At 51.8% G+C, this 22,995-nt stretch overlaps 2 protein-coding genes across 7 annotated transcripts; one reads left to right on the forward strand and one right to left on the reverse strand.

Moving 5' to 3' along the window:
* Positions 1-22: 22 nt before the first annotated feature.
* Positions 23-16,797, forward strand: Tead2 (TEA domain transcription factor 2). Of its 4 annotated transcripts, none has more exons than XM_034494684.2 (12): positions 23-99; positions 1,550-1,787; positions 2,381-2,445; positions 3,733-3,795; positions 4,855-4,962; positions 5,061-5,119; positions 7,747-7,811; positions 9,433-9,575; positions 12,650-12,823; positions 14,588-14,749; positions 15,395-15,547; positions 16,012-16,791. In XM_034494684.2, exons 2-12 carry the CDS (start codon positions 1,556-1,558, stop codon positions 16,123-16,125), a joined length of 1,338 nt encoding a protein of 445 aa, XP_034350575.1. In that variant the 5' UTR covers positions 23-99; positions 1,550-1,555; the 3' UTR covers positions 16,126-16,791. The 4 variants fall into 4 exon arrangements, with proteins under 4 accessions (XP_034350575.1, XP_034350579.1, XP_034350584.1 ...); XM_034494688.2 differs by lacking the exon at positions 23-99 and adding an exon at positions 115-173; XM_034494693.2 differs by lacking the exon at positions 23-99 and having other exon boundaries at positions 183-1,787; positions 16,026-16,797.
* A 26-nt stretch (positions 16,798-16,823) lies between these two features.
* On the reverse strand, positions 16,824-22,406 carry Cd37 (CD37 molecule). Of its 3 annotated transcripts, XM_034494697.2 has the most exons (9): positions 22,196-22,406; positions 21,898-21,972; positions 21,738-21,810; positions 20,333-20,457; positions 20,176-20,250; positions 19,282-19,386; positions 18,570-18,806; positions 17,912-17,995; positions 16,824-17,186 (listed from the first exon to the last, which is right to left on the reverse strand). In XM_034494697.2, the coding sequence occupies exons 1-9, from the start codon at positions 22,262-22,264 to the stop codon at positions 17,109-17,111; spliced, it is 921 nt and encodes a 306-aa protein (XP_034350588.1). In that variant the 5' UTR covers positions 22,265-22,406; the 3' UTR covers positions 16,824-17,108. The 3 variants fall into 3 exon arrangements, with proteins under 3 accessions (XP_034350588.1, XP_076789914.1, XP_076789919.1); XM_076933799.1 differs by lacking the exon at positions 22,196-22,406 and having other exon boundaries at positions 21,898-22,095; XM_076933804.1 differs by lacking the exons at positions 21,898-21,972; positions 22,196-22,406 and having other exon boundaries at positions 21,742-21,810.
* Positions 22,407-22,995: the final 589 nt, after the last annotated feature.

The following is a 22,995-nucleotide window of genomic DNA, read 5'->3' on the forward strand; positions in this document are numbered from 1 at the left end:
CCCCCCCCCGGTCCCTCCCACTTTTCCCAAACAAAGCTCCCGGCAACTTTCTCCCGGTCTCGCCCCGCCCGCCCGCGGCTTCCCTGCCCAGGCCGGGAGGTAGGAAGGCGCCGGCGGGAATCGGGATCCTGCTTGGGGTTTGTGAGTTGGGGTGGGAAGTTCCGCGCGATGAGGTGAGGCGCGTGTGCCTGAGATCGCGTGGGAATTGCCCGCCGTCCTTTTTCTGCCCTGGGGTCGGAGTTTGCGCCGGGGACGCAGCCGAAGTGTGGAGCTGGAACTTTCTCCAGAGTTAGGGGCCTGGGGATGGTCTGCGGCTGGGGAAGCGCGCGGGGTGGCCGGGGGCTGCGGACGCAGGACGTGGGAGCGAAGGGGCGGCCGCGGGTCTTCTGTTAGTTTAAGCGCGCCTCTCGGGCCATCCTTCCTGCAAGCGTCCGCCCTGTGGACATGTGGCCCCCTCGCGGAGCAGGGCAGGCGCGGGAGTGCCCGAGGAAGAGCTACGGGGCCCCTGGACGTTCGTCCTTTGGTCTTCCGAGGATTGGGGACTAGGGCAGGAGATTAGAGATGTCCGTCTGTCTTGCCCGGCTCGTCTGTCTCTTTGTCTGGCCACATGGGGGTGGGCTAGGTTGGGATTTTGGCCTACGGGGGTTCTGAACCTCACCGCAACACTGGGGTGGGCTTGGGATCTTTGTTCGCCTAACCTCTACCAGGTCAAGAGTCCAGAGTTGGAGGGATGGGACTCAGAACTTTGGTTGGGGCCCTGGGAAAGTTCTGGAAGACATAAAACCTCCAGGGAGGAGGTATCGGACTGTATGGGGAAAGTTTTCCCTGTTCTTGGCCTCCGGAAAGTCGATGGGAACTTGGGTTGGAGTGGAGCCCGGGGGAGGGGCGGGGCCGGTGAGGCTGCTCGCACGCTGGCCCCGCCCACTGTAGGGGTTGTGGGGAACTGGGGGAGGGGATGCCTGGGCTCTTTGTTCTGTTCTGTCCTCCAGATGGCTGGGCAACTGAGTCCCTAGGCCTGAAGTTTGATGGGCGCCCCCGCCCCTCCCCCTCCTGGTTCTGTGGTTACTTTTTGGCCCCGGCCCTGACTGTGCCCCCTTTTACCGTGTCGATCTGGGTTTCTGTCCCTAGATCTCTCTGTCCCCTTCTCTCTGGATGTTGGTTTTGGACTTAGCCTCTGCTTTTTCCAGCAGCTGCTGCTCTTCTCTGAGCACCTGTTCTTTCTCAGAGGGACGGGAGGGTCTCACTCCTAGCAATTAACCAGGCTCTGGTCTTCCCTAAAATCCGAGATCAAAACTCAGTCTTATAGAATGGCCTCAGGCACTGCCCTGAGGTGGTCAGGTGACTTCAATCCAGTGCAATCCCTATGCAAGTTCCTCTGAAAGCTCAGGGGAAGAACAGCCTCCCAGATCCCAGCTTAGATTCCTCTTCTCCCTCAGACCTAGGGGTTCAGGTCCCAGGCTCCTTCAACCTCGAAGTCCAGGCCTAACTTCCTCTGTCAGTCAGGCCTCCTGCACCGTTCTTGCAATACCGTATGATTTTTTCTCTGCAGGCCCAGATGGGGGATCCCCGGACTGGGGCCCCCCTGGATGATGGTGGGGGCTGGACAGGTAGTGAGGAAGGCAGTGAGGAGGGCACTGGAGGCAGTGAGGGCGTTGGAGGTGACGGGAGCCCTGATGCAGAAGGTGTGTGGAGCCCCGACATTGAGCAGAGTTTTCAGGAGGCCCTGGCCATCTACCCTCCCTGTGGCCGTCGCAAGATCATCCTGTCAGATGAGGGCAAGATGTACGGTGAGTCCCTGTGGTGGCTGTCCTGACCCCAGTGAAAAAAGTCACACTGACCAATGTGTCCAGAGTCTAGCCAACTGTGGAGGGGTACACCTTTAATTTAGGGCTATCCTCAGCTACATACTGAGCTCTACCTTAGTCTGACCTATGTAAGTCCTTGTCTCAAAATAATAAAAATAAGGCAGGGTACATTGGTGGCAGAGGCAGGTGGATCTCTTGTGAATTCGAGGCCAGTTTGGTCTACACAGAGGGAGTTCCAGGATAGCCAGGGCTATGTAGAGAGACCCTTTTTGAAGTCTCAAAAAGCCAAAACTAAATAAACAAAAATAAATGAATAAATATGAAAATAAACAAAGTAAAAGACAAAGAAAAAGGATTGTATCCTTCCCATGACTTGGGCTCTGGCATTTTTCCCTGCACAGATGAGGGAAACACTAAATGATTTGTCAGTGACCACATAGCTAGTCCGTGGCTGAGGAGTCCCCCAACCTGGCTTGGCGGGGATCGCTGGCTTGATGACCTTATCCATCATCCCTGTCTTCTTTGGCAGGAAGTTCTGCTGAGAGTCTTACTCTTTTTCATTTTGACTCCTCCAGGCCGGAACGAACTCATTGCCCGTTACATCAAGCTGAGGACGGGCAAGACGAGAACTCGAAAGCAGGTCTCAGAGCTGACACTCTGGAGCTTGGGTCTGGGTCTGGGTATTTCCTGAGGGCCATCTCCATGTGGGCTGGTTCAGGTTCAAGGCAGAGTGGTTCATATGGCTAAAAAAGAAACAAAAAGCTTGTATGTAAGTGTGGGAGGTGTCAGTGCATGTATGTGTGTGCATGCACGTGTGTGCACTAGCATGTGGAGGTCAGTGGGAGACCTCGGGAGGTATCTGTCCATGCGCGTGTGTGCACCAGAATGTGAGGGTCAGTGGAGACCTTGGGTCTCATCTAGGCAACTGCCCCCTTCTTTGAGACTGCCTCTCTCACTGGCCCGGAACTTGCCGTTTGCCTAGACTGGGCAGCCAGCAAGTGCCAGTCTGTACCTCTCTGTATCCCCTGTTGCTGGGATTTAGTTCATGTGGACTAAAGTCCTCGTGCAGGGAGGGTGAGCTTTACTGACTGAGGCATCTTTCGGGCCTTGGCTCATGTGGTTTTCCCCTAAGTTGTGTGCATGCCAGATATTTCTGTAAAATGTTTGTATTATGTGCCTGTGAAAAGGCTTAGTGGGTAAAGGGCTTGCTGCTAAAGCCTGATTGCCGTAGCTGTCAGTTTCTGGGGCCCACATGGTAGGAGAAGCAGCTTTCATAGCTCTTCCTCTGACCTCCGCATGTGCACCAGGATACACTTAACACACATACATAAACTGTACCACAAGAGGTTTTCAAGTACTTTTCTTATTACGCGCGCGTGTGTTTGTGTGTGTGTGTGTGTGTCTGTGTGTGCGTGCTCTTGTGCCATAGTATTCCTGTAGAAATCAGAAGACAGTATTCAGGAGTTGGTTCTCTCCTTCTACCATGTAGGTCTCAGGGATGGAAGTTGGGACGTTAGGCTTGCTGCCAGGTGCTTTTACTGCTGAGCTGTCTTGTCAGTCCTGATATTTCTGTAGGAGGTTTATTACCAAGAGGGGCTTGGGACCGGGCAGTGGTGGTGCACCCCTTTAATCCCAGCACTTGGGAGGCAGAGGCAGGCGGATTTCTAAGTTCGAGGCCAGCCTGGTCTACAGAGTGAGTTTCAGGACAGCCAGGGCTACACAGAGAAACCCTGTCTCGAAAAACAAAAAAAAAAAAAAAAAAAAAAAAAAAAAGAGGGGCCTGGGCCTGGTGGACCAGCCATGGCAGTGCTTATACTCCTTTAGACAGCCTGTGTCTCAGACCCAATAGGAGTGGAAGAGCAGCATGTGCAGGGGGGAGGGGAGGGGAGAGGACAAAGGATGCCCAACCTGCTCCTCATTCCTCCAGGTCTCTAGTCACATCCAGGTTTTGGCTCGAAGGAAATCGAGAGAAATTCAGTCCAAGCTGAAGGTAAGGGTAAAGGCAGGTAGGCAAGCGTGGATGCGGGGGGCTGAGTGTGGATGCTTAGAAGGAGGGATGGGGTAAGAGGGACAGACCCAGAGGGACAGACAGACAGACGCAGAGAGATGGGGAAGGGAGAGGGAGAGAGAGAGAGAGACAGAGGTCTGTGGGGGTCAGAGATGCTGAGGGGAGCAGCCTGCCCGCAGACGGTTGTGTGGCTCCTGTAGCAGACAGGGTGCTTCTGTCTCTGCTACCATCCTTCCCTCTCTCTGTCCCTGCTGGTCTCATCTTTCTCCTGTCCCCCATTCCAGCCTTGCCTCCCTTGGCAGTACGTTTTCCTGTGAGAGTGTATCATCGGCTCTCTTTTTCTCTACCTCAAGCCTGAACCCTGTGCATCACTGTCCCTCTGTGGGATTTTTTTCCTTTTAGCCTCAGGGATGATGACCTCCCTGAAGTCATTCATTCTTTCATCCAGAAATGGTCCCTTCCTTTTTTTGTAGGCCTGAAACCCTTAGGTTCTAATCTTTTCTGTCCTTTCTCAGTCTTTTCTGTGTTTTGTCTGGAATAAAAACACCCCCTTCCTGTTCCCAGGGGGCTCTGGAAAGTCTCATTTCCTGTAGCCTGGGCATCAGGAAACACTGTCCAGCCCTTTCTTGATTTAGAAAACTGTTAGTATCTTTTTTTTGCAAGTGCAAATCTGTGTGACCTGCCCCCTGTGCAGCCCCCATTCTCTCGGTGGTCGTCTGGTGCTAAGGGAGATGACATATAGGCTGCAGTTTCTAAGTTGTTTTCTTTCTTCCCTTGGCACCTTCCCGCACCCTAGGTCAGACTCTGAGTGTGCCAAATCCCCTTGCCCATCTTCCCATGGCTGTACCCACATCTGTACCTCACACACTGCCATTCCAGAGGAGACCAGCAGAGGCAGAAGTTTGGGTGGGGAGCTGACCCCTCCCTGACCCTGTGTCACAGCTCGCCATGTCTTCATCTCTTACCCCAAGCCTGACATCATCCCACCCTGACTATCTTAATTAGAACTCCCCACTAACCTGGACCTCAACCTTTCCCCAGGACCAAGTCTCCAAGGACAAGGCCTTCCAGACGATGGCCACCATGTCTTCGGCACAGCTCATCTCCGCACCTTCTCTCCAGGCCAAGCTGGGTCCTTCTGGCCCTCAGGTGGCCTGGGTTGGGGACTGTGGAGATCTGGGATGGAAGGATGGGGGCTGTAGTGGCCAACAGGGAATGTCTGATTCTCATCCGTGTCTCCTCTCTAGGCCACTGAGCTTTTCCAGTTCTGGTCAGGGAGCTCTGGGCCACCGTGGAATGTTCCAGAGTGAGTACTTTGTGTCCCCTGGACTTCCCCCTTTCCTCCCTTCCACCTGCATTCAGTTTGGACATAGATTCTGGAACCACACTGTGAAGCTTTGAAGTCTGGCAGTGCACTTTGCTCTTTAGGGTGTTGGTGGGTGTGACCCCTTCTATGCTTAGGGTCCACTTTACCTCATCTCTAAAAAGTTGTGCCATGTACATGGGCTCCTAAGTGTGAATATCAGTCCCAGAGACTCATGGGAAGGTAGATGTAAGGCCCGGAGGCTACTAGAAGGGCATGTGGGTCCAAAGCATCATGGGAAGGCAGTTGTTTGCCCAAGTACTCTTGGAAGGGATGAATGGGCCTCCAAAGGATCACTTAGGAGGGATGTAGGGGACCCAGGGGATCATGGGAAGGTGGTTGCAGAACTAGAGGTTCCTGCAGGAGACGAAGCTGGGTGGTCTTGTGGGAAGACAGATAAGGTTCTGGAAGAGACAAGAAGGGCTCAGAATATAAAGGGGAGGAAGTTTTAAGGCTTTTAGGGGAGAGAGGGGGACTTCTAAGTATTATGAGAAGGGAGATTTAAGGCCCTAGGCTCAGGACAGATTCCCAAGAGGCTTATGGAAAGACAATAATAGACCTAGAGGCTTCTGGGAAGAATGAGTGGGTCTCAGAGGGTCATGAGAGGTCAGATATAGAAACTCTTGGGAGGGGCTATGAATGCCTTTGCCGAGCCTGTAAAGGCCCATTTCCAGACCCCTAGAGTGTCTCTAGGGCTTGAGAGTGGGGAAGGGGTTACTTTATTCGTTCATACTTGGGAGGGAGAAAATTAGTCTCAAGGGTAACTGGAATGGCCTCAGCTCTGAGACCTCTGGTTACTGAGGGTAACCAGGTGTGTCATAGAAAAAGGGGCCCTAGGTCCAGCCTAACCAGGCTGCATGAGGGCAGCATGGGAATGTGGACTGTGAGAGAAGTTAGGGTGTGGAGTCTACTTATCAGAGACTCAGGAAGGATCAGACTAAGTCCCCAGGGACCGAGGGGACTGCAGGTGTGCGCTGACAAGCCCATAGGCAAATGGGGGAAGACCAGTGTTGACTAAGCTGTCACCTTTAGAAATATAAAATGGAAGTGTGTGCAGCGTTGTGAGGAGCCGCTGTGGGTTTAATGGCGACGGAGAAAGTTTTGGGGTTTTCTCTAATATTGGTTGGGTTTAGCCACGTGGAGGGTGGGGCTGGGGCTGGGAATATTTTAGGCAGATAAACACCATGTGTAATGCCCATAGGCAGGAAGCTGAGGTGAGCCTCTACTGTCATAAGCAGCAGGGACACCAGATATTTACTGAATACCTACTGAGTGTCTGGTGTGTGCTCTTATTAAGGAATAAAGTAAAGGCTGTAATCTTCCTGACCTGTGTATGTATAAAGTATATGTGAGTGTGTGTGTGTGTGTGTGTGTGTATGTATGTGCACTCGAGTATACTAGTCAAGTGCCCTACTACTGGGGTTCATCTCTAACCTCCAGAATTTTGCTTTTGTTTTTATTTATTTGAGACAGGCTCTCAGGTCTACAGCCCAGACTAGATCCTCCTGCCTCAGCCCCCAAATATCACAGAGATTCTGTGATGCTGGCTGTGTGTCACTGTACCCACTAAGAGCTCTGTCTTAGAAGGCCAGGTGGGCCTTTCTGAGGAGCTGACATTGGAGTGATGGCCAGATAACAGATCATGGCCTTGTGGGAAATCCACTGAAGTACAATTTTGAGAGCTGAGAAGAGGAGTCCCCCAGGGTTTGTCTTTCTGCTCTCGGTCTGTTATCCTTCACCTCTGGCCTCTTAGTCTCCTGAGTTACCTCTAGGCCTCTGGAGTGTGAGTCTACAATTATTATTTGTGAATAGCCAGTTAAATTAGAATTGAGTAAGTGTACCACTGAGCATGGTGGACCTTTAGTCCCACCTTAGCACCTTTAGTCCCACCTCTTGGGAGGCAGAGGCAGAGGCAGATGGGTCTTTGTGAGTTCCGGTTAAAGCTGCATTGTGAGGCTCTGTTTAAAAAACAAAAGACTTAAATTTACATAAAAGTTCTTCCCTCTGGTCTGTCAGCCCAACATGGCTGATGGCCTCTTCAGGCCCGCACGGAGGTGGAACATTTCCATCACATAGAGCAGGTGTAGCGGCTACTTCCTGTCAATCCAGCACCCTAGAGGCTGATGCAGGAGGATCTTGATTCCAGCCTGCGCTACCCAGCAAGATCCTGCAGGAACTGGCCTAGTCTCTTAGTGGTGGGCTGGGCTGTGGCACAGTGATAGAGCACCTGCCCAGAATCCACAGTAGGCAGATGCTGCATCCTGGAGCCCATGTTTAACATACTAGGTTTGATTCTAGTGTTGTGAAACAACAAAAATCCTTGTCCTCGCGGTTGGGACTAACTGGGGTTGGGGTCCAGGCTTTATGGCACCCTAACTGTGTGGCTTTGGGCTGAGGTTGGCATCAACCTCGGTCTTGTGAGGCACAAGAGGAGGCATGGCAGCCATCACATCGTCATGCATGGAATATTCTGGGGGGGGGGAGCCTGGCTTTTTGTGGGCACAGGTCAATCCCGGCTGGCTCAGCCAGCATCACTCCACCGCACTCACAGGGTTTCCTTTGTCCTGCAGCGTGAAGCCCTTCTCACAGACACCGTTCTCTGTGTCACTGACACCCCCAGCCTCTGACCTACCAGGTGAGTTGTTGACCCTCCCCCCCAGTGAATTGTCTCCCCTCTCACTGTGTTCCTGACACCAGTAGGAATTCCTTCACCTTTTTGCCAGCTGGTCACAACCAAGTGGACAAAACCTCAATCAAAAGTAGCCAAGGCAAAGGGAGGAGGAAAAGAGATGAGAGAAAAGGTGGCTTCAGGCATGGGTGGATCTAGCAGCTCTGTGTCAGCATTACTTCTGCTTTCCTCCGTGTCAGCTTCCTATCCTCATAGACTCTGCCAGCTGTGCAGAAGTCTACACTGTATGACTGTGGAATCTCCACATGGACTGGAGAAATGATTTCTAACACCCTCAAGTTGATTACTTACTTTTCTGTTGCTGTGACATGCTAACACCATGGTGAATGCGAACTGTAGAAGAGTTTATCTGGGATTCCAGAGGCTTGCATTCTATCCATGATAGCTGAGTGAGGCATGGTGCCCAGAGCAGGAAGCTGAAGATGCATATCTCTTTCTTTCTTTTTTTTTTTTTGGGGGGGGGGGGTGGGTTTTGGGTTTTTGGTTTTTTGAGACTGAGTTTCTCTGTGTAACTCTGGCTCTCTTGGAACTTCCTCTGTAGACCAGGCTGGGCTCGAACTCGGATCACACTTGCCTCTGCATCCTGGGATTAAAGGCGTGCGCCACTGCGCCCAATCTGAGGGCTCACATCTTGAACCATAGGGTTGAAGCTGAGAGTACAAACTGGGCATAGTGTAGTGGCATATTTCCTCTGGCAAGGCCATACAGACAGCACCATGAGAGACAGCTCATGCAAGCCATCACACTCCGGCTCTGTAATTCATCAATTATGAATGTCTGGCTGCAAATAGCATAATATCCGAAATCATATCCGGAGAAATAACAATGATTCCAGTTGACGCAAGGTCTAGAGCTAGGCTTGCCTGCTTAGTCATCGCAAACCATGTGTCTCTTGGCCTCTGCCTCACTGTGTCAACATGCCTGCTGTAACTCTCCCAGATCCCTTGTAAATGGGACTTGGTCAGGGGCAAAGTCTTCAAATTTTTGCCTTTTGAATTCCTTTCCATTGATTCCTTCTTGCACATTGGCAAGAACTTTAGCTGTATGGGAGCCTGGAGGAAATGTTATTGTTTTTCTTTTAAAGATTTATTTATTTTATAATGTATGAGTGATTTGCTTGCATATATATATAAGTGTGCTGTGTGCGCCTGGTGGCCCTGGAGGCCAGAGGAGAGTGCGTGAGATCCCCCGGAACTGGAGTTACAGGTTGTTGTGAATCCAGGTCTTCTCAAGAGCACCCGGTGTTCTTAACAGCTGAACATCTCAGTGCCCTCCCCCACCTTATTTTTCTTTTTTGAGACAGTCTCATGTATCCCAGGATAGAATGTGCTTTGTAGTTGAGTATGACCTTGTATTCATGCGCCTGCCTCCACCTCCCAAGCGCTAGGATGGAGTGTGCCCCTATATCCAGTAGATGTGCTGTTAGGGAAAGAGTCTAGGTTTCCTGTATGCCGGGCAGGCTCTCTGCCTTTCCATCCCTGGCCCTTACAGCTTAAAGAGAAGGTGGCTGAGAGAAAACAGTGCCAGCCTAGCCCATCATTTTGAGTAGTTTTTCTTCTCTTTCAAGGGTACGAGCCGCCCCCAGCCCTCTCCCCTCTGCCCCCACCCGCTCCGTCTCCCCCAGCCTGGCAGGCTCGGGCCCTGGGGACCGCGCGCCTGCAGCTGGTAGAGTTCTCAGCGTTTGTGGAACCGCCGGACGCAGTTGACTCGGTGAGTGAAACCTGGGCAGATGAAGGGTGATGGTGGGGTGCAAAGAGGGAAGGGAGGGTGTTCGGAGCAGGTGCGTCCATTCCGGGAGCAGTGAGGGGCAGCTGCGAGGTCCCCACCTACAGCGCCGGTCCTCACAGGAAGTGCAGTTCCCAGTCAACTTGAGCTGCATCTACCTGGTTTTTTGAGATGGTCTTTCACTGAACTTGAGTTTACCCAGTAGTTCAGTAAACCTCAGTAAACCTGCCTGGCCCTCAGCAGCATTGAAATTATAGGCACATGTTGTCATGCCTGCTTTTATCTGTGTTCTGGGAACTGAACAGCACATTCATTAACATGACATCAAAGTCCTGCTCTTTGGCAGGCTTTGCAGTAACACACGAGGGACCTGGGAAAGACCGTAATTCAACTGTTTTTGTTTGTTTGTTTGCTTGCTTGCTTGTTTTTCGTTTTTTATATATTTTTATTTATTTATTTTTTGTCCTCTGAAGCAGATTTGACTCTATTTTTTAATGTATGAGTGCTATGCTGCATATACATCTGCCTGCCTGAAGAGGGCATCAGATTCCCCCAATAGATGGTTGTGAGCCACCACAGGTGGCTGCTGGGAATTGAACTCAGGACCTCTGAAAGAGCAGCAAGTGCTCTTAACCGCTGAGCCATTTCTCCAGCCTGTAGTTCTATTTTTTTTCTGTTTTATTAGTATATTGTTACACAGGTCTCTGTAGCTCAGGCTAGCCTTGAACTCTCAGTGATTTTTTTTTTTTTTTTAGCTTTGTGAGGCTGGGATGACAAGCATCCCCGTGATGCCCAGCTTTGCATGTCAGTTTTCAGCAGGTATGCCGAGCAGATGTTTGGCCCCAATTCTAGGGGCCATTTTCTAGGGTTATAGAATCTTCTGGGCTTTCTGCAGTTGGGGGAAGAGGGAGGGTAGGAGTATCTAGGTGCTTAGGTGTTGTGAGTCTTCCTTGAATGAGGGAACTCATAGATCTGTTCACATCCCAGTGGCCAGGTCTCAGTCATGTGCTCACAGCTAACTGCAGAGGCCTGAGAAATGGAGATCCCTGCATGTGGTGTCTCTGCAGACGAACTAATGCCATCGCTCAGGTTATCAAGGTTACTAAAAAGGGTGATCCTGTTGAGAGTCACACTGAAAGTCTGGGATCCTAGCACCCCGGAGGCTGAAGCAGTGTTGCCGTTAGTTCAGAAGTCGGTCTGAGGGCTGGGGATTTAGCTCATAGAGTACATGAAGTTCTGGGATCCAGCCCTGGGTTGCAAGTACTAGGTGTGGTGGTGCTGTGTACAATCTCCACACCCTTGGGGGTGGAGACAGAAGGGTCAGAAGTTCATGGTTATCCTCTCTTACACTGGGAGTTTAGCATCTTAAGTAGGAATACACAAGACACTATCTTGACAACACAAGCTAGGTATGGTGGTTGCACGCCTTTAATCTCAGCACTTGGAGGCAGAGGCAGGAGGATCTCTGAGAGTTTGAGGACAGCCTGGTCCACAGAGTGTTTGAGGACAGCCAGGAAATACATACGAGAGACCCCCATCTCAAAAAACAACAACAAAACAAACCAATTGCACTATAATAGTAAATTCAAAGCCAGCTACAGAAAGTTCCCGTCTCAAAAACCAGAAAGAAGAGTGTGGCGGTGCATGTGTCTTTAATCTGTCCCAGGACTAGGGAGCCAGAGGCAGGTGAAGCTGAGTTCCAGGCCAGCCAGATTTGCAGAGTGCAATCTTGGTGCACAACAGCAAATGGGCAAACAGGACGGCAACAATAAAAACAAACCTGAAAGAAAAACAAACCTCAACAAAAAACTCCTCCAACAGAACCCCCAAATCCCAACAAACTTACATAAAACAAAACTGAAAACCCACACGAGAAAACCAAGCTGCGATCAAACAAAACGCCCACGACCAAGATGAAGAACGCCCTCCCAACTCACCTGGAGCTGAAGTCCTCTCTGCTGCTCACAAACTGTGCCATCTGAACCCTGTTCCCGCTGTGTCTTTTGCCCCTCCTGCCTCAGCTGTTTTGCCTGCCTGTCCCACAGTCTGCTAAGTTCCCTCCCTGGGTCTGGCTGTGAGTGACTCTGGCTTGTATAGGCTTAATTTTTTCACAAGACTTTACGAGGCTGCTTGCTAGAAAATACCATGTTTATTTGGGGTGTGTGTGTGTGTGTGTGTCTGTCTGTCTGTCTGTCTGTCTGTTACAGCATCAGATCCCCTGGAGCTGGAGTTACAGGTGGTTGTGAACCACCTCTTTTGCAGATATGTATCACCATACCTGGCCATCATTTTTGGGCCTTTTTCTATACTTGCAAGGATTCTTTTCATGATATAAATTATTCCTGACATTTCCATTACCTGTAAGTTATTTTATGCATCCCTTCTTTGTGGTAGACTGATTTTTGCAAGTTCAGGGAGGTTTTAGTGGTCTTTTAGCCCCAGAACTAGACCAGTATCACCATACAGCCAGCCTGTCTAGTTCTTGTCTATCCAGAGCATTATCCCTTGGGGAGCTAGTGACGTTTTCCTGAAAGGACATGTGTGAGTTGGGTTTTGAGGATCATATAGGAGTTTGCTCTGTGTAGTATTGTAAATTTCCAGGCTCAGAAATGAAAATTTCAAGGAAATGAATGACAAAATATGGTGGGGGGCTGGTCAGGCTGCAGAGAGAGGGCCAGGCCCTGGATTTTGGGTACTGGGTCAGCTTTAGAGCTGTGTGAGAGATGAAAAAATGTTGGATAAGCTAGACCAGAGATTTGACTACATGGGAGAGTGTGGAGGTAGCATGTCGCATGCTTCCTAGAACCTGCTTTAGGATAGAGCAGTTCTTTGGTGTCCAGTTGCATGACTGACACTGAAGATATCAGGTTGGTGGAAGGGTCTGGTCCTCCAAAGGAAGTCCACACATGAGATCTGAGCAGGCTGGGACGGTAGGGACAGAGAAGGAATGGACAGCTTGCTGGTTGTGGCTCGAGGCATGGCCATGTGCTGGCCTGTGGGTCTGCCAGGTGAGGGTCTAGGTCCAGCCCACAGCTCCTCATCCCGTGCTGCTTCTACAGTTTCAGAGGCATCTGTTTGTCCATATCAGTCAGCAGTGCCCCAGCCCAGGAGCACCACCCCTGGAGAGTGTGGACGTGCGGCAAATCTACGACAAATTCCCTGAGAAAAAGGGCGGCCTCCGGGAACTCTATGACCGAGGGCCACCACATGCCTTCTTCCTGGTCAAGTTCTGGGTGAGTGCTCCTGAGTAATGACACGCTCGCTCAGTCGTGTCTGCCTGAGCTATACTTGAAAACCAACAGCTTTGTGGGAGAGCGTGGAAGTGACATGCCACTGCTTGCTCGGACCTGCTCTAGGATGGAGTTGGGTGCAGATCTTGGGGACATGAAGGACTATCTGTAACCAGCTGTGGCTAAGAGCACCTTCAGTCTTTCTCAGGCCCATCTGGTTTGGTGTCCAGTCGCACGACCGGCACTGAAGCTCTCAGGGCGGTGGAAGGGTCTGGTCCTCCAAAGGAAGTCCACACAGGATTTCAGTCAGTTCGGTCTCCCTAGGTGTCTGATTATAAAGCTTCCAGAGACTTATATCATGGTGCACGCCTGTCATCCCAATGCTTAGGAGTCTGAGGCAAGAGAATCGAGAGTTCAAGAACAGCTTTCCCTATTTAGGGAGACCTTAGAGCAAACAAAACAAAACAAAACAAAACAAAACAAAATAAAGGGTCTGGAGAGATGGTTCTGTGGTTAAGATCTGCTCTTCCAGAAGACCCAGGTTCAATCCCAGGACCACATGGCATCTCACAAGTGTCTTAATTCTAGTTCAGAGGAACTCCCCTGGCCTCTGAGAATACTTCACATATGTAATGCACAGACAGACATGCAGGCAGAACACCTATGCATATAAAAGTAAAAGACCAAAACAACAAGGTCCCCAAGCTTTCTGGGTAGGGACCTGAGATGGCTCTGAATTGGCTCAGCCGTTACAGGCTGTTGGAGGCAGCTGCTGAGGCCTTCCTGGCTGTCCTGGAACTAGCTCTGTAGACTAGGCTGGTCTCGAACTCCAGAGATTGGCCTTCCTTTGCCTCCAGTTGCTGGGGTTAAGGCTGAGCACTAACACATATGGCCTTCTATTGTGAGACAGAATTCCCCTCGCAATGTAGCCTAGGCTGGTCTCTTCTTGCTTCAGCCTCCCAAGTGCTGAGGTTCCAGCTGTGAGCCACTGTGGCCACAGGCATAGGGATTTGCCCTGTATTGAAATGCTCGTAGCTGGGATGGTAGGTGGAGTCCTGGACAGAGAACAGGCAGTCTCCACTCTCAAGGCCACAGGCTTCATGAGGCTTGTCCCGCCTGTCTGGCATTTGGATGACAAGCACAGGTCCATTCCTGATTAACAGACAGTGTTCTAGGGAGGAGGCTGGCCTTGCTGCTACTGGATAGTTTCCATTTGCCTTCATAGTCAGTCGGGGGAGGGCTGAGGGAGGATATGAAACTATAACCAGTTGCTAAGGGGTAAAATGCCTCCTAGTAACTAGGCCCTTGGCAGGGCTAACATTATCTCTCACCCCCATTTTCTTAGTCTTTAAACTCTCAACCCCATCTCCCCCACTTTTTTTCTTCTCGTTTTGAGACACAGCCTCCCACTGTATGTAGACCATGCTGGTCTCAAACTCACAATCCTCCTGCACCGGCCTCTCAAGTGCTAGCATAATAAGCTTGCATTGATTTGCTTGGCTAGAGCTGAACTCTAGAGAGCTAGGGGTGTCAGGCAAAACAGCTGGGCTCTATGTCGCCTAGAGAATGAGAGTCAGGACTGTTTTGGGGACCTTGGCTTCTCTAGTCCTCCTGGAACAGTAGGTAAGGCTTCTACAGAGCACAGCTCATGCTGACCTGGGGACTTTGGAAGCTGAGACAGGGTGTGGGCACAGGCAAGTGTGTGCAAGTCGGTCAGTATTTGTTGAATTCCCACCAGCTCACCTGTGCCTCTCCATCTCCTCTCAGGCGGACCTGAACTGGGGCCCAAGTGCTGAGGAGGCAGGGAACAGCGGAGGCGGTGGTGGCTTCTATGGAGTAAGCAGCCAGTACGAGAGCCGGGAGCTCATGACACTTACCTGCTCCTCCAAGGTCTGCTCCTTTGGCAAGCAAGTGGTAGAGAAGGTTGAGGTGAGGCCCAAGGGTAGGGTACTGCATGCATCATGAATAAGCAGACACAAGCATGGGGTGTGTATTGGCTGGGTCATCCAGCTTCTCTGGGGTTAGTATATGCATGAGGAATTAAGACTTCAAAGGCTGAGGATGTAGTTCATTTTGTGGAGTGCTTGCCCTGCCCGTGTAAAACAAGCATCTAGAGTTTCAAGTCTATCCTTGGCTACATAAGGAGTTCTGGGATAGCCTGGGCTACATGACATAGTCTTTAACATAAACAAGCCACTATAAGTCATAATTAGGGCTTATTTCAAGGGTATAGAGATGGGTTCTGCAAGACGAAAAGGGCTCTGGTATGGCAGGAGTTGTGGAATTAGGCAATAGAGATGTTACACTTGTGAGGGCCTGGGAGGTCTTGAAGGCTCAAGCTCAGTGTGAAGATGCTATTGAGGGTGTTTGGAGATCACTGGGGTTTCAAACAGAGAAGATGGAGGGTGCCTTGTTTGCAGGTTCAGAGGCCTAGAGTCTCTAGTCATTAACGTTGAGGTGCTCTGGGGACTCTGGCTGAGGGCGTTGACAGTAGCCTCTTAAAGGCTAAGGGTGAATGAAGCTTCGGTCCTAGGGTAGCTGGGGTCTCTCTCAGCCACTGTTTCCCACTCCCAGACCGAGCGGGCGCAGCTGGAGGACGGACGCTTTGTATACCGACTGCTGCGCTCTCCCATGTGTGAGTACCTGGTTAACTTCCTGCACAAGCTCCGTCAGCTGCCTGAACGCTACATGATGAACAGTGTCCTGGAGAACTTCACCATCCTCCAGGTGATACGCTGGGGACTCCAGAGATGATATTCCTTCATGCAGAACATGGTGAGGGTGGGGCTAGGAGGACAGGCCTCAGCTGTGCTATGTGGAGAGCCCATCTTCCCGAGGGCAGCTGAGATACCTCAGCTTCTGAGCATCTGCCTTACCTGAGAAGTCCAGAGCAAAAAGGAGTTCCTTTGATTTGGGGGTTATGCTAGTATGCTTTGCTGATCCTCTGCCTATGGCATGGTGGGGACCCCTTTTCTCAGGAATGTGATGTGATGGGGAGGCCCCTTCCTGCCATCTCTCAGCTTAGGGGTAACCTCTTTGTTCAAGGAACCTGACCTGCAGGGCATCTTTTCTACCTGCATAGCATGGCAGGTTTCCCTTTCTTGATAACTAGGGTGTGCAGGGCAGTCCCACATCCTGTACCCCATCCCCTACCCGCATCCCCGCCCTACAGTGTAAGCCTGTTCTGGCAGGTGGTGACAAACAGGGACACTCAGGAACTGCTGCTGTGTACTGCCTATGTCTTTGAAGTCTCCACCAGTGAACGCGGAACCCAGCACCACATCTACCGCCTGGTCAGGGACTGATGGAGCCCCACTGCTGGTGTTTTTCAGAAGACCCCCTTCCTAGGAAGGACCCTTTCTCTCTCCCTGTAAGAGAGATTTGGAAAGGGGTCCATGATTTCTTAAAAGGCCTAATTTCAGAAGCATGAGCCATGGTGGCTGGCTCCTATCGGAAAGGAACCTGAAGCCTGGTTATGGAGCTAAGTGAGCTGGGTTTGAGTTTAGATCCCCAACACGAGGACCTCACAGACAGCATGTGACAGGACACACCACTCCTGAGCATCAGGGACCGAGGACAGCAGTGCATGCCCACAGGCACAGCACTGGCCTCTCAGTTCTACAGGGGCCCCTCCTTGCTCTTCTGGAAAGGGGAGCTGAGCTATGTGGGGCATGTTACTCATTGCCTTGTAACCTTCCTGTTTTCCAGTTGTCTCATGTCTGCCTCTTCCCCCTGCACCCCCCCCCCCCCTTCTCTGGGATTTGTAATGTCACAAATGGAAGATAATGGTTTCCCAGTTTGGGGTAGGGTGAAGTGGGACCTGAAAAAAATTTTAATATAAGGAGATATTTATACACAGTGTTAGGGATGTAATCTTATCTCAGCTAGGCAATGGGGTGGGACTTCTTAATCTCCCCCCACCCCATTTAAGTCAGCCTTGGACCACCCCGCCACCTTCCTTCCCCCAAGAGTGATGGTTTATGTTTGAAGGAGAATAAAGCTATTTTTACCAAAAAACGAAGGGGATTTATTTGAGGTGTCATGTAGGAGGTGGCAGACAGATGGTGTGGGGAGGAGGGAGCAGGGAAGGAACGGAAGCTGGGGATGAAAGTCCCTGGCCCTGTGGGGGAAGTGAAGGCTGTCAGTAGGCCAGGCAGCTGGGTCCCCAGGGAATGAGGCCGGAGGCCCGAGGCACAGGCTCCAAGCCTGTGACCAACCAGGAAGGAAACATTTCCTGACTGCATGGAGGTGCATGGAGGTGCGTGGGTGCCGACGAGTGGGCTGGGGCCTAGCGGTATCGGGCCAGCCGGTCATAGACGTGATCCAGATTTCTACACAGGAATATTGAGAGCGTCATGAAGCCGAGCTGGGAAAAAAGGAGATGTTTCAGGGTTGGAGAACAGGTGGTACTCAAAGGGGGAGGCAAAGGGTGGGCATGCATAAGATCTGTGAGTGATTGGTAGCGTTGAGGGGAGGGCGGCTCAGCAGCAGTCTACAAAAGAGAAAGCTCAAGGCAAGCCTAGGGTCCTTTATTCTGGAGGCTCCGCAGCCTCTATATGTTCCTCGACCTCCTCAGCACCCGCACTCTCAGTCTCAGGTGGCTCCTCCTCTGCCTCAGGTGGCTCCTCCTCTGCGTCCCACAAGGGCCAGGGCCCCAGCGCCATGGGTAGCTTACTTTGTGGAGCCTTGTCCCCCCATGTGGGACAGGCACCCGCCATGCCCCAGCTGCCCCACGGGGTGCTGCTGCGTCCGCTGCCGCTGTTTAGCCCGCCCCAGCGCCCGCCGCTGCCTTCAGCGTTCAGCCCTGGCGTAGGGTTCGAACCCTCGGCTCCTGGCAGCGCCAGCGCGGGCTCCCTGCTGAGAGCTCGGCGCTGTAGCTGCTGACACAGCGCCATCCCGCTCACCTGCGGGAGAGGGGAGGAGGCAGCACTGCGCGTACAGCCAATTAGAATTTAGAGAAGCCAGGCCTCCGCCCCACCCCATGCTATTGCTGTCCTAAATAACAGCCCCTTCGCTAAGTTAGCGCGTTACCTCGGCAATGGGAAAACATCTACAATAGAGAAATCACTGATGGGTACAGGGTCAAGTCACCTCAAGAAGACCGACTCCCAGACAGATTCCCACTATGGAGATGATATTGTTGTGCAGCCACTTCTGGAGGCTCTGTGCGCAGCCCTGGGGATGCAGAAGACGTGTAAAGGAGGCATTGCTTTCAGAACTCACCCTGAAGACGAGCTTTGCCCTGGGCAGCGTTCCAAGTGCCGCCCTTATTTAGACCACGCCTCGCACCCGCAGAGGGCTCCGCCCTTTTCGTGACTACCTTTTCAGTAGCCCATCCAGCTTAAGTTCTGCCGGCATACTATGTCCCTAAATAGGTCACGCCTACCTATAAGGGCCTGTCTTTTCGGTCTCGGTTTTTTCTCCTCGCCTCATCCTACCAAAAGACTACCTTCCCGACGTCATGCATAGGCCTGGACCACATCAGAAGTCCCCTGAACCCTCTCTGTTCTAGAATCCTGAAGCCTGTGTGGGCCACACTCACCTCCCGGGCTCCCGCCCCTTCTCTCTTTTCTACCCCTTCCTCTCACCTCCTGAAGCCACACCTCTGATTATAGCCGCACCCTCCAAACCCTGTCCACTCTCTTAAGATCCCGCCCCTTAAAAGTCTCTCCCACCTGACGGCTGTCTTCTGCGCCCCACCCTGCCCCAGGCCCACAGGTCCAGAGCTAAGCGCTGCCGATAGTCCCACCTCACGGTAGATGTGGGCTTTTGCAGGGAGTGCACATATTTCAGCAGTCTGCTTCAGCTTCGACCGCGGTCCCAGCCTGCTTAGCTGGGAGAAAAAGAGTTTATCAAAGCCGGCGGAGTCATTGGTTGCTGTGGAGTTGTAGCAGGAGCAGGGCACGAAGAGCTCCGCAGACTCGTTCGCTTTCAGCATCTGGGCCTTGTTCCAGTCCCGCGGAGATTGCCAGCCGCAGCAGCGCAACTGATGGGGAGGGGTACAGAGTCAGGGACCCGGTGTCACCCGTGTAGGTGTGCAGCCAGGCCTGGGAGCAGGGTAGGGATGATGGGTGTGTAAGTGACAATGGGCTGGAGAGGGCCTAAGCACATGGCTTAGGGTGAACCTGAGATTTTGGGCGGTGTGATTGTCTCAGGATAGGTGGATAGGGAGCAGGACTATGTGTGTCTATGGGTGGGAGTTCCTAACATAGAAATTTGAGGACTGGGGTGGAGCAACCTCAGGGTCTAGGATTTGAGGACTTAATTACATGAAGGCAGAAATACTGCCGTTTTTTTTGGGGGGGGGCGTGCTCAAGCAGTTTGGCAGGCGTGGGGATAGTTGACCCCCACACGCGGGCAGAGCCTCTTTTTAAAGCCCAAGGCGAAGCTGAGATGTTACAGCCCGGAGTCTAAGGAGTAGTAACTAATGGTTTTGAGACAGGAGATGTAAGCTCACATACCTGGAACTGCACATAGTCCCAGCTCTCCTCAGCTGCTGTCTCATCCGGATTTGTGCGGTAGCTCTGGATTGTCCGCAACACCAATTCCTGCACCCTTCGCTCCAGCTGAGAGGGTGTGGATGAAGCTGGGCTCAGTCATCCGGTCTGCCCCAGCCATCTCCCATGGCATTCACCCCAGGAACATAACTTTGCCACTCTTAGGTTTCTTCCTGAATGATTGGCAGTGACTCTCTTCCTCAGAATCTCAGAAGTGTTTCTAAGGGTCTTTAGGTCTCCGTTGCATCTTCTTTTTAAATTTATTATTTAAAAATAAATTTAAAATTAATTTTCTGTAGCTTGCATTTGGTCTGGTACTCCTGGTCCTCCTGTCTCTATCTTGAGTGCTAGGATTACAAGTACCAAGTGTTGGGGATCAAACCAACAAACACTCAGCTAGCTGAGTAAATCCTACCAAGTGGAAGTCAGTTTGTATCTGTCTCTGCCCTCACCTCTCTCCAGGGTCTCTCTATTTAACCTCAGATGTTCTGGAATTTATTGTACAGACCAAGCTGGCTTCACAGAGATCTGCCTGCCTCTTCCTTCAGAGCACTGGAATTAAAGGGGTGTGCTATCACACATGACTCCTTCTTTTCCCGTCTGTGTGGCCTCCTTGGTCTCTTATGGTAACACGATTCTCCACCTCAACCTGTGAGTAGCGAGGAGCACAAGAAACACTACACCAGCCTTCCCTTTCGTTCTCCACATGCTTCTGTACCTCTGTGTCCATGTGTCTTTCTCTGTCCCTGTGTGTTGTTCTATGGCCCAGCTTCTTAGTTGACGGCAATGCCCACCTGCTTTTCTCTCTCCGTCCCAGATGCTCAACCTCCAAGCCTGGGGTCATGTTAGTAAACTCACCAGGACCCGCTGAGTGGAAATGAGGATCCCCAAGGTAATCTGTGTGGCAAACAGGAGCAGCAGCATCCCGAAATACTGAGGGCAGAGTGGAGAGGGAGCTCAACCCCTCAGGCCTTCCAGGGGCTGGCCCCAAGTAGGGGTGGGGAATGTCACTCACCAGGCCCAGAAGACAACGCAGCTCCTTGAGAGCTCCGACACAGCCCAGGAGAGCCAGGGCCATGGTGAGGACACCCGAGACAGCCAGGACCTTGGACCAGGTCTGCAGTGGCACGAAGGACAAGCCTGAGGTGATAAAAGTTAGTGAGTGGGCTGGGAAACAGCAGTTCCACTCGGTCACTGAGGAGAGGCCCTATCTCTTGGATTTGTGTGTCCCCTACTCTGAATCTTCCCCAGGTGGGCCTCTGTTTCTGCCCCACGATGAGTTGGTTCTTCTCCCTCTGAGATTCTCCTCCTGTTTCTGGTCCTGAATTTTCCTCCTCACCTTTCTCACACTACTCCTGTCATGTAACATTGAGTCAGTTTCTCTCTTCTCTCTCTCTCTCTCTCTCTCTCTCTCTCTCTCTCTCTCTCTCTCTCTCTCTCTCTCTCTCTCTCTCTCTCAGAGAAGGTTTCTCTGTGTAACAGAACAGCCTGGCCTTCCTGGAACTCTTGTTATAGTCCAGGCTAGCCTGGAACTCAGAGATCTGCCCGCCTCTGCCTCCCAAGTGTTGGCATGTGTCAACCATGCCCAGCTGAATCCATTTCTTAAACCTTTTGAGGGTGAGGAAGGAAAAAGGTCAATTTTTCATTTTTTCCTGAGACAGAGTCTCAGGTAACTCAGGCTGGCCTTGGACTCTCTTTGTAGCCAGGGGTCAGCTGGACCTTCTGATCTTTCCACCTACACCTCCCTATGCTGGGATGATGGGTGACAGCCACCACGTATACACTAGACTTGTTCCAAGGTTCACATGACCGCTGTTCAACCCAGCGGTCAATGTGGTTAGTCTGAGTTGCTATGGTTTTGATGGTCTCTCCTTAAGTGGTTTCCTTGTTATTACTAGTTTATTTCTGCTCTTCCCTTTCCTGGCTGTGTGATACCCAGCAAGAGACTTCCCTTCTCTGAACCTCAACAAGGGAGAGTCTCTGAGCCCCAGTCCAAACTGAGACACAGGAAGTATTTGAGAAATATCTATCATTTCTGTTATTACTGTTTCTAACCACGACCTCATTTTGCTGTGGTTGTTTTGGAGGCAGGACCTCATTATCCAGCCTGGGCTCCAACCCACTTTGTAGTCTAGGATGTCCTTGAACCCCTCATCTCCCACCTCCTGGGTACCGGGATGATAGGCGTGCACCACTACATCTGGTTTGTAGTCCCTGTTTGCCAGCAAAGACACAGCGTCGCTACTAGAGGCTCAGTGGCAGTGGCCAGCGGGGTGCCAGAGCCTTAGCCCTGCCTGGGAAGATGGTAACTATTGAGAGCCTCCTTAGGGCAAGGGAGATACCAGGAGATGCCTTGGGGTGGGGTTCTGGGTTTAAGTCCATTCCAGCAAGACCCTCCCCTACTGCCCAGCCCCCCTCACCCACAAAGGACACGAAGCTGGTCTTGTCAATGAGGATCCAGGTGCCAAAGCAGAAAATCAGTCCTCCTAGTACCTAGGGGAAGAGAGAGAATGAGGCTAGGGCAGACCCAGGGCCACTGTGGCTCTGGGACCCCGGCTGGGTGGCCACGAGTAGACTCACAAAGAAGAAGAGGTTGAAAACGAAGAGGAAGTACTTGATGAGGCTGAGGCAACTCTCTTGGGCGGACATCTTCGCCTAGATGGGGAGCGACCCACTCGAGGAACCCAGACAGAAGAGGTGTTGGCCACGGGGGGCAAGGGGGATAATGGGCAGAGAAAGACAGAGACTGAGAGGCACAAAGGAAGAGGGCAGAGAAAGAGGAAGTTCCGGGGTGGAGCTCCACCCCACCCTGTTCATTTAGCGACTGTCAGCTGGGGCCCTATCTTCTTCACGGGTTCCACAGGGCGCACAGCAGTACCTGAGGGTCTTTGGTATGTGGGTATGTGGGTACCAGGGACACAATGGGGGGTTCCTCGCAGGTGTCCATGGCTCAGACAGAGCGCACAGGGGCTTCCGATGGACTTCCACTCACTTAGTTCCTGGGACCTTGGGGCTGTCTCTGCAGAGGCCAACCTCACAGACACTCTGACCTCACTGACCACTGGCCCCGCCCCCTGCATCCTATGGTCTCCAGCTTAGCACCCACCACTTGAGCCAGTGTGCTCTGTCTCTGTTTCTCTGCCTCTTTGTCTCTTTGTTTCTTTGTCTCTGTTTCTCTGGGTGTCTTTTTTTCCTCTGAGTCTGTCCTGTGTGCCTCTTTTTCTGGGTCTCTCCCCCACCCCCTTCTAGACCAGGTGCTCCAATGTGCTTGGACCCCTGGGGAAGTGAAAGTGCTGCAGAGGAGGTGTGACAGTCCCACGGGTGAGGACGGCATCTAGGCAGTGCCTGAACATCCGGTGGAGGAAGTGAACCTCAGATGGCACTTCCTGCCTCTGTGGAGAAACTTGAGGGGAGGAGGCCCCAGAAGAGCCAGGCATTGGTAATGAGGGTCACTTGAGCACACCTAACATCTCCAAAGTTCCCTATGATGTGCCCAGAAGTTCCTGACACTTGTCAACTCCCCATTTCCTCACAGATTTCTGGTGTTGTGGGAAGTTCCCATTACCTAGTTATCTATCCAAAGCCTAGCTCTCTGAGTTGGCAGCTGCCTTCTGAGATGTGTTTCATCTATTTTCTTTCTGTATGTGTATGTGTTCATGAGTGTGTGAGTTCCTTTGG

This window comes from Arvicanthis niloticus, chromosome 1 (genome assembly GCF_011762505.2).
Source record: "Arvicanthis niloticus isolate mArvNil1 chromosome 1, mArvNil1.pat.X, whole genome shotgun sequence".
Classification (NCBI taxonomy): Eukaryota; Metazoa; Chordata; class Mammalia; order Rodentia; family Muridae; genus Arvicanthis; species Arvicanthis niloticus.